General features: G+C 53.7%; 1 protein-coding gene across 2 annotated transcripts; it reads right to left on the bottom strand.

The window, feature by feature from the left end:
- Positions 1–643: 643 nt before the first annotated feature.
- On the bottom strand, positions 644–12,838 carry ZXDC (ZXD family zinc finger C). 2 transcript variants are annotated; one of them, XM_058678495.1, is made up of 7 exons: positions 11,701–12,838; positions 9,813–9,965; positions 9,639–9,717; positions 8,800–8,930; positions 5,668–5,838; positions 3,272–3,921; positions 644–1,557 (listed from the first exon to the last, which is right to left on the bottom strand). In XM_058678495.1, exons 1-7 carry the CDS (start codon positions 12,683–12,685, stop codon positions 1,276–1,278), a joined length of 2,451 nt encoding a protein of 816 aa, XP_058534478.1. In that variant the 5' UTR covers positions 12,686–12,838; the 3' UTR covers positions 644–1,275. The 2 variants fall into 2 exon arrangements, with proteins under 2 accessions (XP_058534478.1, XP_058534477.1); XM_058678494.1 differs by having other exon boundaries at positions 644–3,921.
- Between the last annotated feature and the right edge of the window lie 5,965 nt (positions 12,839–18,803).

Genomic DNA, 18,803 nt, shown 5'->3' on the forward strand with positions numbered 1-18,803 from the left:
CCCCAGAACAACTGGATCATGCCACTGGATGTCATGGCTGATGTACAGGAAACACACACAGAAGGACCTGGAACTCAACCTCAGTGACACAATCAGCAAACGCCATGAACAACCAACCCAGTGTCTGCCACAAAAACGGGAGAAAGCTACAGCTGTAAGAGACTTACACAACACAGCAGGGATGAATCTTACCTGAAGAGATTCCAACAGTTACAAATATTCATAATTGAGACAAGTGAAAAGTACATACTTGCTAGATACTTGTGTTAAGGAAATACTGTTGATTTTACAAGAAGTAACGGTTTATGTGGCAATATTTTTAAAAGGCCCTTATTTTTAAAGCTAATGCTGAAAGAATAAAAGCAATGAAAGAAAATCACCTCTAGATATTTCTCCCATGTAATCAATGCAATCAAGGTAACATATATTATACACCCAAATTCTTACAGATTTTTTTTTTAAAGTTCAAGATTACCTACAGGCCCAGCAAAACCACAATGTGTGGGGCCTTTCTGTAAACGTCCACCACCATGCCTTCTACTAGCATCTCTGAGAACCATGGAAGCAGCCCTTTCTACATCAAAGTCAACACAGACATACCCCTCAGCTGTTACAGTGAAAAATATGCTTTAAGAAACTCATCAACAGAAAGCAAAGTTATTATTTATTTTAAATATAAAGCCATAATACTATTAGGAAACAAGATAGAAAACTGCATCACTGATGCCACGTATCCTTTGACATTTTAAAAGTAAATTTAAAGCAATTATAAGACAAATGAGACACACAAAAGAATATACTGTGAGAATTCACCATTGCCCTGACCAAAGGTTCACCGGTTGCTCTATCACTGTGTCCCCACCCTGCTCATGTTCACGTGAAAGGGAAGCCCTGGGCCATGCCCACATCCCTCTCCCACTCCTCTATTCTTATTTGGTCCACAAGGTGTTCTTTGAAAATTCAAGTATGGTGTTGACTTTTTGATTCCAACCTAAGCTGTACTGAGGGCCACAAGACCACACAAGACACACAGGAACATGTCTCTTGGGGAGAGTAGGTCAGGCCCATCTCCAGGGTTGGCACAATGCCCCGCTGGGCCAGCGGCCCCTCTGTACCAGGTCCTGGGCTCTGCTCTCCTGACACCTGGCACGCTTTGCTTCTATGCCTTATCAGCCCTCCAGGTAAGTGACACCTGTGTTTGATCCCCAAACTTTCACAAAGCTTTCTTTGGTTTCGGGGCGGGGGGAGGGGTGGCAAGAACGGGACATGTTCCTATCACACACTGCTGGGAATTCTGTGACTACATTTTTCCCCCTGAAGTTTAGATAAACCTAAAGAGCAGAAAAGGACATATGCGACATAAAAATGAAACAAAGAACAGAGAAACACCTGTCCTGCCCCCATGCTTCCTGCTCGGGCTGCACGCAGCCAGCCAGCCCAGCCTGTGTCCCACCCTGCAGCACGCGCCTCACCTGCATGGCTCTCCATTCCTTCCTGCTTTGTTTCCTTGGCTATTTGAATGGCTCGATAATTAGTTCTTGCTGAGCCCCCACTTTCCTGAGACCAAAGAAAAGTGTGTCAGTCACCTGATCTGTGCAGTAGTGGCAGGGGAGCAAAGGGAAGAGAGCAGAGCCCCAGGTCTGCTGCTGGACCACCCGTGAGTACCTACAACCACTTCTGCAGTCTCTGGCAAGGGCACATTGAGAACCACCTGCTGCATTCAGCTATGGCAATAGCTGATCAAAGCCAGGGGAGCAGTAAACATGATTTTATTAGCCAGAGAAGCAACATGGAGCATTCCTAAGTCTAACATCCATGAAAATGTTTCACAGAATCTGCTCTAGCTGCAGGGCAGACTTCTCCCCTTTCTGAGACCAATGCCTGCCTTCCCCGGATGCCCTGACTCCCCTGCTCGCCACAGGGGTGGCTCTGGCGGTAGGTGCCACCCTCAGTGGCTTCTAGGTCAAAACAGCTGGAGCAAACTTACCGAAGGAAAGCCAGCCAAACAGTCCTCTACTAGGACTTAAACATGTGTACATGTTTTATAAGACAATTTTAATTCTTATCACTACAAAAAGGGGAGAACAAACAAACGAAAGGCAGCCCTCATCAGCTCTTGGCAATATCTAATACCCTTTCACTACACACCACGGGTGCTCAGGCAAGCAAGGGGACCAAAGTTATGCAGCTAACAAGAAAATGAACAGGGGTCGGGATCCAGCTGTGGCAGGCTTCTCTGCTGCCACCCAGGTGAGGCCCTGTAGGTACGGCAGCCACGAGAGTCCCTGTGGGACTGACTGCCCAATTCACTGCAATCTGTGGCACCTCCTGACCCTGCCCAGTCACTTGTCCCCTGGGCGACAGCTGGAGCAACCTGAGCATGGCCAGCAAGTGAGCCTCTGCCACCAACAAGCCCGACACCAGAGACGGAGAGACAGACTGCCCTGTGCTCAGATGTCAGACACTTCACAGCGCTGTGCCCAAGGTGCCCCCACAGCTCATTCTGCTCCCAGAGACTGAGCTAAGCTGTGAGAAATTAAGACTTGGCGCTGTCAAAGACAGCAGCGTCGCCAACCAATCTAACTTGTGCCAATAAGAGACACAACCATGTGATTATTCCATCTGATGCTAGGGAAGACTCTCTCCCAGGATCTTTAATTAAATAAGTTTAAGTTAAATTATAGTAAATGCTATCACTGATATAAATATAGTCTATTGAACTCCCCAGCCTCCAAGGTGAAGAGCTGTGAGGATCCTCCAAGAATGAAGGTCACAAACTGCTCCTGTTTCATTTATTCTGCTAAAAAAAAAAAAATCTCGGCATGGTGAGTTCCCATCAAGCCTTTCAAGGTAGTTTAGTATCAATGCCTCCTCTGTTGGACTTGTCCTTAATGTGAAAAGTACAGACACAAAACATTTCAAGATTACGAAATGACCCAATTTTCTTGAGAAAAGGAACACATTATCACCAATCACGGAACTCAAAAGGACCTTAGAAATTATCTAGCCAAATCCCCTTATTTTTTAAATAAATGAGAATTTAAGGCTCAGATAGGTTAAGTGATTTGCTCAAGGTCTTAAGGATGTGTCAGTTCCAGACGCAAGGTCAGACTCCGCTCTCCAGACCTGCAGCCCAGGGCTCCGTCCTTCTGCAAAGCAGGAAGAGCGTCTGCATAGACAGGGTCGGTCCATAGCTTCCCCATGACCACAACCACAACCACAGTGGCGGGGTGGGAGCTACACAGTGGCGACAGAACAGAGTGCGTCATACTAAATGGAGGCTGCCAGGGCCCGCAGGGAGCTCTGTTTCCTTCTGGGCACCAGGACGCTCTGCTGGGGGCCCAGGGCTGCCTCCATGAGGCCCCAGCACCATGCAGCCAGGTGGTGAGTCCTGCTCCCCCAGTTCCGGGGCACTGCCATGTTCCTGGGAGGTGCTTGCAGAGGCTGCTCTGGTGATGTGCGCGGCCAAGGTAGTGCTGGAGGTCAGGGTCAGGGGGTCCTGACTCAAGTTCTTCATGGGCAGGGCCACCAGGCAGCCCAGTGCTCCGGTGCTCACAGTCTGCACGTCATCCATGCTGAAGCTGCCTGGCGGGAGGACTGTGGCAGCCGTCCCGAGGACAAGAGGACTATCGAGACTTGGAGAAACATCACTGTGGGCCACGAGGACCAGAGGATCGATGGGCCCCAGGGAGCTGTTATTAGCAGGGACGGTCCCTCCCAGAGAGGAGCCCACAGAGGTGACATCGATGGTCAGGATGCCAGAGCGCAGCACCTCGTCTGACCCACCTGCTGAACCACCACCATTGGGAGCGTCCGAGAAGAGCGCTGCCAGATCTAGGTTAGTGAGCTCACTCTGGCCTGGGCTGCTGAGTTCACTGCTGGGTGTAAGAGAACTTGGAGTGTCTAGCTGAGGTAAGAGATCTGAAAAAGCAATGAATACTCTAGTTATTTTATGACATTTGACTTCTGTTCCAGAAGTTGGCAAGCTTCCCCTTAGGACAGCATTTCCTGTCCTCTTCCTAAATCCCATGGTCTGGCACTGGAACCCACACACAGCAAGAGAAAGGTCAGTTTAGTTCCATATCAGGCACTTTATATCCGTGTCTCAGATTCTCAAGGAGGCAACAGACTTCCCCAGAGAAAGAGAAGATAGATTAGAACTTGGGTCTGCCAATCCCATCAGCCGGTAAGAGCGAGAGGCACCCTGAGGTGAGCCGTTGGGGAATGATTAGGGGCAGTATGCTGACCAGCCGTTGCAGCTTTAGGTTAGAGGCCCAAACCCCACCTCCAAAACGTCCTACCTGTATGACCTTGGCCTTGAACTTTCTGCCTCAGTGTCATCAGTGACAGAGCAGATTACCTACATCTTGGGAACCCAAGTGGGCGAACTCAAACCACCCATCAAGGGCCTGGCACAAGCCCACAGTCATCTAATGATGCTAAGCTTTACAGTAGGCGAGGACTGGGATGCTTCGTCACCCATCCCAACAGGTGGTAGGAAACGACCTCACATCATAAATACTGGTCTGGGAAACACAGGGTGCGACAGAAGCACCCAAGGTCTCCCATCCAGGTGGAGTTTAGGGACTGTGCCTCTGCTGACTTGCGGATGAGCCCAGTTAGGAAAGCGAGAGACTGAGCGAGGCTGGCCAGCTCAAAGCCAGACGGAACTGGTTGCCGAGAGCCTTGGAGCACAGGGGACAGTGTCCACCATGAGGGCAGAGGACACGCATTCCACTCTGCTCAAGTCATGAGGCTAGGGCAGCAGCATCTCTGGACATAAAGCTAAATGGCAACTGCTATGGACTGTGACACAAGAGCCCATGGGCCACCTGACAAACCAAGTGACCACTTCCGAAGGGATCACAAACAGGAAGGTCAGCACCCTTCCCTGAGCCCCAGCTCTGCACTGGGCACCGAGTCACGTCCCCCAGCCATTCACCTCAACCGCCCCATTTCCAAGCTGAGGATATGGGGCTCAGAGCCATGTCTGCTGCCCAGGACACCCACAGGGACAAGGCCACACCCCATCATGCAGGACAGCAAAAGCCAATGCCACAGCAGGCTCCCCATCAAGCCCAGAGAAAGAGCACATGGGCACACTAACAAGAAAGGCCACCACTGATGCCCACAGGATGCCCTAGAGTCCTGCTCACAGAATAAAGACATGATTCTGAGACTCGTGTGTGACAGCCGCCCGGAGCCAGGTGCTCACTCGTGGGCTGAATCTGCTGTCTTCACATGGCCCTGGGCTACCATGAAGGCTCCTCTCCCACTGCAGTCCTGCCTGCCTCCGGGCCACTCCTGCCACACAGCTTGCTCTGGTCTTCAACCCTTCTACCCCCACAGGAAACCTGGCAGGGGGAGACCAGCAGCAGTGGAGGAGGAAGGAGGCAAGGGCGACCAGACACAAGGAGCAAGGGCCCCAGGCCTAGGAATTTAGGATCCTGGTCACAGTGGATACAGCTTAGGGAAAATACTGGGGAAACGCAACGGAAAAGACTGAACATTACTCAGAGGCAAGAAGTGGCACCCGTGTTCCAAAGCTACAGTTTCCCGTCAGAGACCATCCGGAGCAGGTGACAGAGCAGCACCAGCCCCGCTCCTCTCACACACTCCAGCCACATGCTCTACAGGGCCCACCCCCCGAGGGCGCAGCCAGCAGACCTTGGCGCCGGCTGTGCTGTCTGACCACATGCGCCTTCAAACTGTGCTTGGAGGTGAAGAGTCGGTTGCAGCTGGAGACTGGGCAGCGGTTTTTCGGAGCAGCCACGTCCTGCAGGTGCTTCTTCGAGTGAATGTACAGACTGCTGCGAGCAGAGAACCTAGCACAACACCCTGCAACAGAGTACGGAAGTTACCAAGGAACCAGTGGCTGCCATGGCTCATACCACCATAGCACGAGACCCAAAACCCCACATGCTGACCATTGGCAAGCCACATGGACAAGGGATACTCAGAAAGTTAGAAAAAAATTATATTCCAAAATAAACTATGCATGGATTTTTTAAGCATATTTTTATTTTGAATTTTGAAGTATGTGGTACAATTTCATATAGGCTGGGATTCCCCCAACAGATTTTCCCAATTTTACTTCAATGGTGTAGTCCTTCATAACGAATCATGATTCTATCAGTCTCTTATTTAAGTGCACCCCAACACTGTTGGTACAGACAATGTCAGACAGTCCAGCATCCCATTGTCTACACATGACCAACAGTTTCATTGGGAATCCGTCTTTCGTCTGGAAGCAGGGATGCATGTTCCATTATACCCCCACGTCTGTATATGACAGACCCCAGTACTCCATCACTATACATTTCCATAACTGAGAAGCCATTATGCATGAATTTAAAAGAGAAAAAAATGTCCTTTTCCATGGGCTCCTGAACACCAATATTCCCTAACGAGTGCACAACAAGGATTCGGTCAGAAGCCACCTGGTTTGGACAGAGAGAGATCATGAAAACCACAGCAATTCTAAGTCCTGCATCAGCCCTGGAATGACAGACTCTGTGCTGTCTCACCATCCACTGCAAGGGACCAGGGGGACGATTAAGCCCAAACAATTCCCTACAAGTTCAACTGCAAGAAATGTTACACTCCTCTGTGTGAAGCTATCACTATAAGAAGTAACCCTTCACTTAGTGTTGGAAATCACCACACCAGATCACTCAAGTCCACTCCTTTTATTTTTACCACCATGAAAAGAGCATGGCCCAAGCGACCAAGCAAGTTGAAGGCAAGGACACCGGTGGAGTCTGATCCTGAACCTCTGTCTACCAGTCCCACTTGCCCAACTTGCTTATGCCCTAGATCTGCTTGTGGGCATGAAAAGGAAGACTGAGCTCAAATCCCAGCCACCTTCTCTATGTGCCCTCCTTTCCCACACTTGAAGCTGTGCCCTAGGCAAGTGGCGCTCTCAGGCAGGCAGGAACCTGGGGTCTGGCAGGACCAGGTTACCAGGACCACTGAAGAGCTGCACTAACTCAGGACCAAAGACAGGTTCCAGGAGCAGAGGGCACAGCACATCTCTCGAGAACACGGGAACAGGGTCTTGCAACTGGCACAACACAGTAAGTGACTGCCCAAGGGTTAGCATTAGGGGGCTGCAGGCCAAGGAGAGCGCCCAGCTGCGGAGTGCAAGGCCACGAAGGCAGTCTGGACTGAGAGAGCAGTTCAAGCTCAGCCATCTACAAGTTCCGTGGCCTCACAAGTTATCTTCTGTGGACCTTTGCAACAGGTGTGATGCCCACTTCTCAAGGGTGGCCCTGGCACCAAATGATGCCTTCCCTGCTGCCTGCAGATTATTTGCATGGTGAACACCATTCCCCTGCAGGTTCTCAGCAGGGTCCTGTGAGCACCCGAACTTACTTGTCCAGACCCAATTCTAACACCTGCACTGAGGCTAGCTCTCCTGTGTCCTGGCCCAGCAGGGGTAGTGACCCCAGCCACAGCCTCTCCCCGGGAGCACCATCTGGGTGCAAATCCATCACCATCCCTCTACTACCTCCCACCACTGACATCAGCACAGCTTTCCCCCGTGCTACCGCAGTGCCAATCCAGCCTCCCCAGGATGAGCAGGACTTTGCTGACAGATCTATGGTTTCCAGCCATGAAGCGGAGCCATGGCTCCAGTGTACTCCCCTAATTCATGCACCATAACCACCAGACTTGCTCCTCCAGCACCTAGGAGACTCCCGGGCTGGTCCTGCTGCCTCCCACCCCCATGGCCACCCGAGTCCACATCCATGCATGTCTGGGTAGCTCCCCTGGCTCCTCTGAACGGGAGGCCCCTCTCACTCCATGAGGCTTTGCCAGCAGCCCCTCCATACACCTGCAGCTCTGCCAGAGGGAGAGCCCTGTCTCAGCCATCCAATCGGGAGCTTGTGTTAGTTACGTTTGTATCTTGGCTTTAAATGGGCCCGTCCCCCTTTTCCTGGTAAGAAAACCACATTACAGAACAGCAGCTGGTCTGAGGTCACTTCAGGGAGTGGCAGGGCCAGCGCTGGAGCTGATGATTGTCCCAGGCTTGGCTCCCAGCCCCGCCGGGTTCCTACTGTTCTAGAGTAACAGGGAGCCACCAGAGAGGCTCTTGGCAAACACACTGTGACTTCTGCATTTTAAATATCAACATCTCGAGCCCGGCGACGTGGTCTAGCGGCTAAAGTCCTCGCCTTCAATGCGCCGGGATCCCATATGGGCGCAGGTTCTAATCCCGGCAGCTCCACTTCCCATCCAGCTCCCTGCTTGTGGCCTGGGAAGGCAGCCGAGGACGGCCCAACGCATTGGGACACTACACCCGTGTGGGAGACCTGGAGGAGGTTCCTGGTTCCCGGCATCGGATCGGCACGCACTGGCCCGTTGCGGCTCACCTGGGGAGTGAATCATCGGATGGAAGATCTTCCTCTCTGTCTCTCCTCCTCTCTGTATATCTGACTTCATAATAAAAATAAAAATCTTTAAAATACCAACATCTCTCTGATACTCTGTAGAAAGTCAGCTGGACAGACACATAAAAGACCATTTTCACCTGATCTCCACAATGACCACGCTCCACAGATGACCTAACCAGAACCATGACCCAAATGGGACAGGACCAGGAGCCACACCAGGTTCTGAGTCTCACATTTGCACTTGCCAGGACACCACAGCTCACTCCATGAGCCTGTACACACAAAGCTGTGACTGACAGCTTCTACCAAGCAACTGCAACTGACCCCTGAACAACTGGAACTCACAACGGTCTTGTTGCCAGGATACTTGGTTTACAACCCAAAGCAGTGCATTAAAATCTACCTTCCACAGGGCAGGCGAAGGGCTTTGTGCCCAGGTGGGTCACGCTGTGGCCCTTCAAGTGCTCCGCTCGTGTGAACGACTTGCCACAGCCTTCCACGGGGCAGGTGAACCTGCGGTCGTCGTCATGTTTCCTATGGGAACACAAGCGCAGAGGGTGGATAACACACTCACCTCCCTGTTACAAAGCCCCAAGGGGATTCTCGTGTTTCACATTGTGCCAAACACACCCACAAACACACTCCACGCTTCGAAAGCGATGAGGACAGCTCAGAACATCTCTGTCCACGTGAGATCTGTGCACAGCTACCCTATTGCCAGAAACACTACTTTTGTGACTAAGCCAGCAGAACAGACCTACAAGTGATGCTGCCTTGTCCCCGCAAGTGTGGAGCTCCGAGTGCAGGGGCGAGGCTGCCGAGCAGTTCCCGGGAGCAGAGCTTTCCGAGCTGCAGGAGGCCCGGCTGCAGGCTAACAGTACCTTCTTTTGGGAACTGGCAAAGGCCGTGACCGCCCCCACAGGAACAGCTTTTAGACACCCCTCACAGCCAGCGAGGTGGCTTCAGACAAGCACGGGAACCACCACACCTGCTTGGCACGGCCATGAAGGGTGAAAGCCACACATCAAGTGCCCAGTGGCCCCTGGACATTTGAGGACAGCTCAGACTGTCCTCAACCCCTGGGGTCTGCAGCTGCTTGCCTGGTTCATTTTTCTCACCTTGGGCTTTGTTTTAATGACTGTAACACCTACAAATATTTTCATCCATGGACTTCTGCCCCTTACAAACCACTGCTTTCCAAAAGCCAGTAACACAGACCCAAAACGCAAAAGGATGTCTCACCTTTTGTGCCGCAGAAGTTTGGACATACTGGTGAATGTCCAGCCACAACTGTCAGAGTCACACACAAAAGGCCTCTCACCTTGAAAAAGAGAACGTCACACAGCATAAACACCAATGGCACTGCCAACAGGACAGCCCGAGGCCCCACCAGCGCTACGTGCACACAAGCCTCACCTGTGTGGCTCCGCAGGTGGATTTTCAGCCGACAGGCTTTGTCGTACTGTTTGCTGCATCCAGGAAAGGAGCAAGAGAAGAGCTCCTGCTCCCGAAAGTGAGCTCGGTTATGGGAGAACAGGGCGCTCACGGTGATGAACGTCTTCTCACAGCCTGGGAGGAGAAACAAAGCCGCTCACAGTGTGCCCGCACCACACGCCCACCCTGCCGCTCCGCCAAAGCAGGCGAGGAGAGACCCTTGCCCAAGGCTGGACCAGCCCAGTCTGAGTCCGTAACACAGCTAGCAGAGGAGATGGCAGGCATGTCCACAACCTGGAGATGCAGCAACTGATGAAGACAAAGCTGTCCCCCTGCTCCCCTCACTGTTCCCCACTCCCCAGGACTGAGGCTCTAACAGCGCACACCCTCCATGGCTCTTCCACAAACCAGTTGTCACAGTGGTTCACTTGAGACCCCCCAAAAGAAACCCAGGAGGAATTAAGTACTAAGAAACAAGATTCTGTCAGCCAAGAGTAGGTTTTGAAAAGTTACAAACCATGCTAGCAGCTGAGACCACTCACCCCTGGCAGGAGCAGGTGCACAAAGCACCCCGACACCTCTAAATGCCAGCCCTTCCTCTACTCTACCATTGCTCGTTTCCTCAGCGTCCCCTGCCTGCACCTGATCAGTCTTCAGCCCCTGGCTCTCGCTCCCGGTCCGCAACACCAGCATTTCTTTCACAGAACTCCTCAGTGCCCCAACAGGGTGGGAAGTGGAGGTCACACCACGGTCAACAGGTGTCCCAGGTGCAGCTCCCCTCAGAGCCTTGGACATGCTGTCACCATGCCTGTGACTTGCCACCAAGGCAAACACTGAACAGCACAGCCTAAGGCATCTGGCCCAAGGAACTCGTTGTGACCCAGCAACATTTAACTGGGAATCGTGGATCTTCTAAACACCCTAAAATCACCCCCTTTAGCCTCAATCCTGGTGTCTACCCTCACAGAGGTTCCCAACTGGCAAGGTTGGGAACTGAAGCTAACCCCCCCATCCTACACAAGACCTCTCCCTCAGATGAGTAACAGGTGCCCAGGGATGCCACCTGTGTGATCCTTCCTCACCACCCATCCATGCACCCCCTAGCTCACACCCTCAGAAAACTCAGTTCTGGGTCCCTGGAGGTGCTTCTTCACTGGTCCTCCCCTGCTGCTACGGAAGCCCATGGCTCAGCCACGCCTCCAGGGTCCCCCCTAAGCAGCCGTGAGCCAGTGCCTTCTCCCGAGGTTTGTCCCAGACAGTCCAGCGCCACATGGGAACGCAGGGTCAGGCCCTGTCAACACCCTCCACCTTACTCTCTAATTTCCTAGGTTTCCACAGACTGTAACAAGGCATCTTATCAGAATAGCATGTGTCCTTGTCCACACTGGCTAGGCACACTGCAGGAAGGCATTCCACCTGCTACACTCATTCCTATGCCCTGGCAGGGTGTGGGTCCCCTGGAAACACACAATGGCCAAATAACCGTTAGCAAATGACAAAGAGGAAGCTAAAGAGACCTAACTCGGAGCAACTCCGCGAAAAGCTGCTTACTTTCACTCAACCGAAACAGCACAAGAGGCGTGGCCGCCCCACCTGGAAGGACAGCTGTACCACCTCGCTGCAGAAAATCCAACAAGGCAGAGGCCAGACCTCAAAACCAATCATCTTGCAGGAACTAAAACACAAACACACTGGAGCCAAACCATCCTTTAAATTCTGCTGGGATGGGCGGAGCAGCACGGACGCCCGCGGTCCCCCTGCAGGTCGATCTAGCTGGCAGGTCGGGTTGGCTGGCAACCAAGACACTCCGGCCCGCTGGGGACCCCCTCCCACAAAGCTTACACCCGCCCAACTCGCGTCATGCTGTTACCGGGAAAATCACACTTGTAAGGGCGCTCGGGCTCGAAGTGGCTGCGCTGGTGAGAGCTGAGCTTGGCGTGCGTGGGGAAGCGCTCGGAGCACACCTCGCACTTGAACAAGCTCTCCTGCTCGTGGCCTTTCATGTGCGCCTTGAGGTTGTAGATCGTGGTGAATTTCTTGCCGCAGCCGCTCACCGGGCAGCTGAACGGCCGAAGCTTGTCGTGCGACTGCAGGTGCCGCTTGAGCTTGTAGGAGGTGGTGAAGGCCCAGCCGCAGCCCTCCAGCGGGCACTTAAAAGGCCGCCGGCCCTGGAGGCCTCCGTGCGTCAGCAGGTGCACTTTGAGCTGGTGCTTTTTGGCGAAGGCCAGCGCGCACTGCGGCTCGGGACAGCGGTAGCCCGGCGCGCCGGGGCCGGAGCCCGGGACCCCGCGAGGATTCTCGGCTGGGTTCACCACGATGGCCTGGCCGGCCGGGGCGGGCCGACAGCTTGGCGACTGCACGGACGCGGGCGGCGGCGCGGGGGCCAGGGTGAAGACCCCGTTGTCAAAGCGCACCAGCAGGTTCTGGTTGTTGATGGTGACGGTGCCCGAGAGGGCGGGACCGGGGCCGGAGGAGGCGGCAGCGGCGGTGGCAGCGGCGGCGGGGGCGGCGGCCGGGCCGCTGGGGCCCTGCTCGGCTCGGCCAGCGGAGCCGGGGGCGGGCTCGGCCTCGCGCCGCTCCGGAGCCTCGGTGGTAGTGGCGGTGCCGCGCGCCACCTCCAGCAGCACCACGAAGGCGTCGCCGCCGTCCTCGGCCGGCGGGGGGCTCGGCCCCGGAGCCTCCTCGTGCCGTGGCCCAGGCCCGCCATCTTCGGAGCCCCTCAGAAGCAGGAGGCGGCGGCGCGCGGGGCCCGAGCCGAGGGGAGGCCCCGGGCCTCGGCGAAGCTTGCCCGGCTCGCCGCCGCCATATTGGCCTCTGCGCGCGGCAGGGGCGGGGAGCAGCACCGGGAGGTCCATGTCGGGTCCGGCGGCGGCGGTGGCGTTCGAGCCGCGCGGCCGAAGGAGAACCAGCCGCCTCGCACGAGCGAGCGCCGGACACCGCGCTGCCGCCCCGCAGCCTGTGGTCACCGGCGCCGAACCCGCCCCCAGCCCGCAGCCGCGCGTGCGCGAGAGCCGCGGGGCGGCGCGCGAGATCTGCCGGGACCCACGTGACGTAGGCGGGGCGCGGGGCGGGGACCCCCACACCCCCAGTGGGCTTTTCCCACTTGCGACAAAAGGCCCACGTGGCTTTGAATCCTGGGGCCAAAGATTGATACCAAGAGACAACATCTGAGTGCTTCCCACATCCTGCTTGCTTTTCATATTAGCTAACTCAGTCTGCACGCTGCAACAGGTGTGACGATGCAAACCTGGTTGGAGTTCGTGTCCAGGTTCATACACACAGCAGGTCCTGGGTATATGTCCAAGAATAATGAAGACATGTCTACACAAAATCCTGTATGTGAATACCCATAGCAGCGCTCTTCCTTTTTAAGACTTATTTGGGAGGCAGAGTTACAGAGAGAGGGAGGAAGTGACAGAAAGACCTGCCATCCAGTGGTTCACTCCCCCAAGTGGCCATAAATGGGCAGGGCTAGCCCAGGTGGAAGTTGGAACCAGGAGCTTCTTTCGCGTCTCCCACATGGGTTCAGGGACCCAAGGACTTGGGACATCTTCCATTGCTTTCCCCCAGGACACTTTAACAGGATGCCGGATTGGAAGTGGGGCAAACAGGACTCAAACTGGCACCCGTATGGGCTGTCAGCATTGCAGGTGGAGGATTAGCTTGCTACACCACTGCGCTGGCCTCACAACAACATTTTTAATAAGCAACAGTGCCCCCATTGCAGTGTATCCCTCCAATGGAATGTGGTTTGACCAGAAAAAGAAGAAGAAGAAAGACACACGATATGGGTGTGCGTGGGATGCCCAGAGAAGATAGCTGCCCAAAAAAGATTGCACACAATTCCACTGATTTATAGCAACTGCCTATAGCAGGTCAACACATACAGGAATATTCATGGTTATTAGGGCTGAGGGGCAAGGATTAGTACTGACTGCTGATACCGGCAGGCCTCCTTTTCGGGTGACTGTCATGATTTGGAATTAGTGATGACGCTTGCATGGCATCTTGGTTCCATGAGAAACTACTCATTGTACTCAGAACAGGCATGCCTGTGTTACTCATGCTTCCTTTACTAATGTGCTTTCAAAGCCCATCGAGACCTTGCTTAGGGCGATCTGGTGATGAAGGAAAAATGCACACGTCCACACGCCTCCGGGTGGTTGGACATTTTCTAGAATGATGCACAAGAAACAGTTCCTTTGATAACTAGCTGTCTCGCTCTGGTGCCATCTGCATTTGTTTTAAAGCATGAGCAAGGATTTTTGAAAATCACTCAACTGGGACTGGGTGCAAGTCATGTCAGGTTTGACCGCAGTACTGTCTTGGCAGGTACAAGGTCCAGGGCAGGGAAACTATGGACACTCCCCTGCTAGGCTGTGGTGAACATGACAACCAGGCTGGACAAGATGCCAGCACCTTTTGGCATACATCAAGACCAGGTCTGGGGACAGGGTGGACTGAGGTAAGCCACAACAGCCAAGGGTGTGTACAAAAGCTAGATGGGATGTGGGTCTGGGCTGGGCTACACCGCAGCAGAGTCTGGCACACACAAAAACCAGGGGATCGGCCTGGTGGAGGTTATCAGGGGTCGCCCAAGGCACCCACTCATGTACATGAGGGCATGGTCTATTGGCAGCATGGCTGCTCTGGGCCACAGCACCCATCAGTTTGCATGAGTTATGGAGCTGGGCCAGAACTGAGCAGACATCTGCATCCACTGGTAGTGCATTGGTTGGGGCAAGTGACAGACTGAACCTGACATGCCTGAGGTCACCCCAGATGAGGCTTCTTGGGGGACTCCCGAGCTGGACTGCTGGACTCAGACCCTGGCCACTGGGGAAAAAAGTCACAGGCTGTGTTGTTTGACCTTGGAATGCATCTCCTGGGCCTTTTCTTTTTTTAAAAAAAAGATTTATTTATTTTCATTACAAAGTCAGATATACAGAGAGGAGGAGAGACAGAGAGGAAGATCTTCTGTCCAATGATTCACTCCCCAAGTGAGCCGCAACGGCCGGTGCTGCGCCGATCCGAAGCCAGGAACCAGGAACCTCTTCCAGGTCTTCCAGGGATCCCGGTGCGTTGAAGGCAAGGACTTTAGCTGTTACGCCACGCCGCCGGGCCCTCCTGGGCCTTTTCAGTTGCTGATGTCAGTGCAGTGGACAGCATGTCCAGACACACATGGAGGACAAGACAGCCTGCTCATGTAGGGTAGCATGGCTATCAACCACCTCATCAGAGGAAGGACAGCAGAACCGGCTGAACACTTGTCCCGGCCAAGCTTTGCAGCATGTCCTGGGTCTGTGAATGCGCTAAGGTGGACTTTGTCTACCAACAGACCTTGGAAAGATTTTTCTCAACCCTCGAACAATGAAACCAACAACTTTATAGAACTACAAAAACTACTCAAATAACATGCATAGAACATTCTTCCCCACATTGGGGTCTCTAAGGCATTATCAAATGACTGTCCCCCATCCCCTGGTTGCTGATGTAGTTTCACAGCAAGGAGAGGCCCCTCCCCCACCCTTCCCCTGAAGACACAGGAGAAAAAAAAAAACTGAAGTGTTTGTCCCACCCACCCTCCACCATACCTGACCCTCCCTACCCTAATCAGAGGCCCCAAGGGCGTGCATCCCTCTCAATTATGTAAATAATAATAAGAGAAAATAAAAATTTTAAAAGTAGAGTATATATTCTCCCACCATGGGAAGCATTTACATGGCCTCTCAAAGTAGAAATTACATATAGAGTCATCATCTGGCCCAGCCGCCCCACTTCAGGCAGACACCCTCCACCAAGCGCTTGAAAATGGGGACTCAGCTGCACAGTCATGGCTGTGACAGTCTTTTGTGCAACAGCCAGATGTCTATTATCAGAGGAATGCCCCGGCAAAACGTGGCGTCTACGCAGCAGGGTATTCCTCAGCCTTAAAAGGGAAGGAAACTTCTGACACCTGCTCAGCACGGATGAACTTGAGGCTATTACGCTAACGGAAGCAGCAAGTTGCCCAAGGAGTTTGCTTGCAAAAGGTTTCTAGGAGACTTGGAGCCACAGAAGCTGCAAGGGGCATGGTGGCGGCAGGGTCGGGGAAGGAAGCAGGGGGAGGTGACATGTTCTGAAGCTGGATGATGCGATGGCCACACTGAGTTGTGACACAGACGCTGCATTCGAGTCCCCAAATCCACGGCACCCGTCACGTTGGCTCAGACGGCTAGCTCTATGGCATGTGTGTTAACTTCTGTGGGATGTTTAGTAGACAGAAGTGTAACATGCTCCCACTGCATCTCATACCAGCATCCCTGAGAGTCGAGTGATCAGCAGGCATAGCCAGGAGGAGGAGGGAAGCAGCAAGGCCCCGGCAGGAGCCCTAGCAGAATCAACCTCCTCCAGTCTCACAGTACAGAGGAAGCTGGAGGAGAACAGAGCCCGTCCTGCACCTACCCAAGACAGAATAAACAGCCTGGTGAGGTGTGTTGCTCCCCCAACTCTGTTGCTTTAGGTCCTCCCGGGCCAGCTGTTCGGAGGCCCATAGAAGGCATGTATCTCTGGGGGCCATGTTGTGACCTTGCCACACTGTCTTGACCAGCGCAAGTCACAAGGCCAGCAGAGATCCATCCAGGAAGAAAACAAGGCTCCGCCTCTCGGTGAGTGAATGACAGGCATTGCGAAGTCTCAGAAGCTGTGGGGTTTTTGTTTGTTTGTTTGTTTTTTATCCATTTGTTTTGAAAGAGTTACAGAGAAAAAAAAAAGGAAGATAGAGATCATCTGTATGCTAGTTTACACTCCAGAAGACATCAATGGCCAGAGCTGAGCCAGGGTGACGTCAGAATCCAGGAGCTTCATCCAGGTTTCCATGTGGACCCAGGGGCCCAAGGAGGTCCTGCTTTTAGCAGGCCATCAACAGGAAGCTGGATCAGAAATGGAGCCGCTGGGACATGAACCAGCGCCCATATGGAAAGCTGGGTTTGCAGGTGCCAGCTCTGTTTTTTATCATCTTTAATCCACCACAGCCTGTGCCTCAGTTTCCTCCTCTACAAAATGAAGAGGACTGAGGAAGAGAAAACCAGGCAGGGGTATCCTCCAGTGAGGGGCAACCCCCAGAAATCCGGGCTCAGCCAGGGCCATGGTACAGGGAGGCACAACAAGGCCACATCATGATTTGTCTCAGTGCATATATCAAAGTCCCTGTGTCACAGGATGGGACACCTACTGCCTCTCCAAAGGCACATTAGCCAGAAGCTGGGATCAGAAGCAGAGCTAACGGGCCAGCGTCATGGTATAACAGGCAAAACTACCGCCTATGATGCCAGCGTCTCATCTGGGTGCCGTTCAAGTGCTGGCTGCTCTTCTTCCAGTTCAGCTCACTGCTGATGGTCTAGGACAGCTGGAGAAGATGGCCCGCTTAGAACACCCATGGAGCTTCCGGATTCTGGCTTCTACGTGGCCCAGCCCCAGCCATTGTGGCCATCTGGGTAGTGAGTTGGTACATGAAAGCTTGCTCGCTCTCTCTCTCTCTAATTCTCCCTCTGTCTGTAACTCTTTCAAAACAAGTACAGAACTGGTACTCAAACCCAGGCCCTCTGACAGAGTGCAGGAATCCCCAAGCACCATGTTAACCACTGCACCAAACGTGTGAACAGGATAGGCCAAGTAATATAATTGCAGGTCATATCTGACCCCCAGGTCCTCAAGGCGGTTACTTCATCCAGGAAAGCTAAGACTGTGAGAGCGTGTCACCCCACTGAGTCTTCCTTCTCTGATCTGGGCTTGCCACCAAGGAAAGCGCATGGGCTTCAGGGGGTCTGGGTTTGCACCTAGCAGAGGCTGCTCAGGGAGAGGCCCTCAGGTCTGACCTGTGCCATTCCCAATCTCTAACTGTCAAGGCCATCATGGCCAACTGGTCTCTATTTTAACCATTTTTGGTGAAAGCATTTCTAATTGAACTCCAGCTTCCTGCCTTTCTCAGCTGGACACATCAGAAGCCTCTCTGTGCTAGCCAGTCTCCATGGCCCGTGGCCAGCTGCCCTGTTGTGACCCCACCAGAATGCCAGCTGTCCAAGCTCCCGGATGGACAACTGGCAGTAGGCTGACACCAGGAAAGTAGTCGGCCGCCTGGCTTAGCTTGGTGTGCTGCCAAGAGGTGGCCTGAGGTGCTGGCATGGGCCTGGAACCCACCTGGGACATTGCCCAAAGCTGACCACTGAGCCCTGTCTGTCCCAAATGCTGGAAGGTGGTCCTGGATGGAGAACACAGGAGTCCGGTCTTAAATCATTCACACAGGCAGAAGCACCAGGGGGCTTTGCTGATGGAGGCCATGTTTCCAAGGGACCCTGCCTGCTGGATGGCATGGAAGGTCTCCTGAAGAGCTTGTGGGGGATTCTTGGAGCCAGGCCGGAGCTCCAGACAGGCGCCCCCTCTTCCCTGTGCGGCCATGGTCCTCACAGTCACAGTCACGATGTGGCTCTGGTCAGGGCCTCAGGGTGTGCCCCAAATGGACATAGTGAAGCCCTTGCTCTAAAGGGACTCTGACTGCAGGTAGGGCTCCTGCAGACCTTTAGAGTCCGGTGAAGTCATGAGCTCCGGAGATACTTTCCCAGGGGCCTGCCTAGTTGGCTCCACCTCATCCCATAGCTGGAACGAGGCCAGGGGTCATGCCTGATGGCAAGGCCGGATGACTGGAAAAGCAAGTATTTCCATGGGGCCACTGGCTGTCCAGAGCAACTCAGGGTTGTGTTGGCAACAGACTGGGGGAGGGGCCTCTGGGAGAAGAGGAAGTGGCCATGATGGGGGAGGGAAAGAATCCAGCCCTTAGACACCTGCACTCTGGTCTCCTGTTTTTGTTTAGGCTGGGTTAAGGGCTAGTTAGGGTGTAGGGGGATAGGAAGGGGGTTCATGGTCCAGGTTACCCTGCCTTTGCCAGTGAAGTTGCCACGGGATCCCATTCCCTGCTGTTACCCTGTAGGTCAAAAC

The sequence above is a fragment of the Ochotona princeps genome, chromosome 21 (genome assembly GCF_030435755.1).
Source record: "Ochotona princeps isolate mOchPri1 chromosome 21, mOchPri1.hap1, whole genome shotgun sequence".
Lineage (NCBI taxonomy): Eukaryota > Metazoa > Chordata > Mammalia > Lagomorpha > Ochotonidae > Ochotona > Ochotona princeps.

Bases quoted from the DNA above. Each gene is read 5' to 3' on its own strand.
- ZXDC (XM_058678495.1), bottom strand. From the start codon at position 12,685: ATGGACCTCCCGGTGCTGCTCCCCGCCCCTGCCGCGCGCAGAGGCCAA. The intron at 9,966-11,700 runs GTAACAGCATGA...TTCTCCTCCCAG, and splicing joins TTACAAGTGTGATTTTCCCG to GCTGTGAGAAGACGTTCATC. The intron at 5,839-8,799 runs GTAGATTTTAAT...ACTCTGTTGCAG, and splicing joins CTTCGCCTGCCCTGTGGAAG to GGTGTTGTGCTAGGTTCTCT.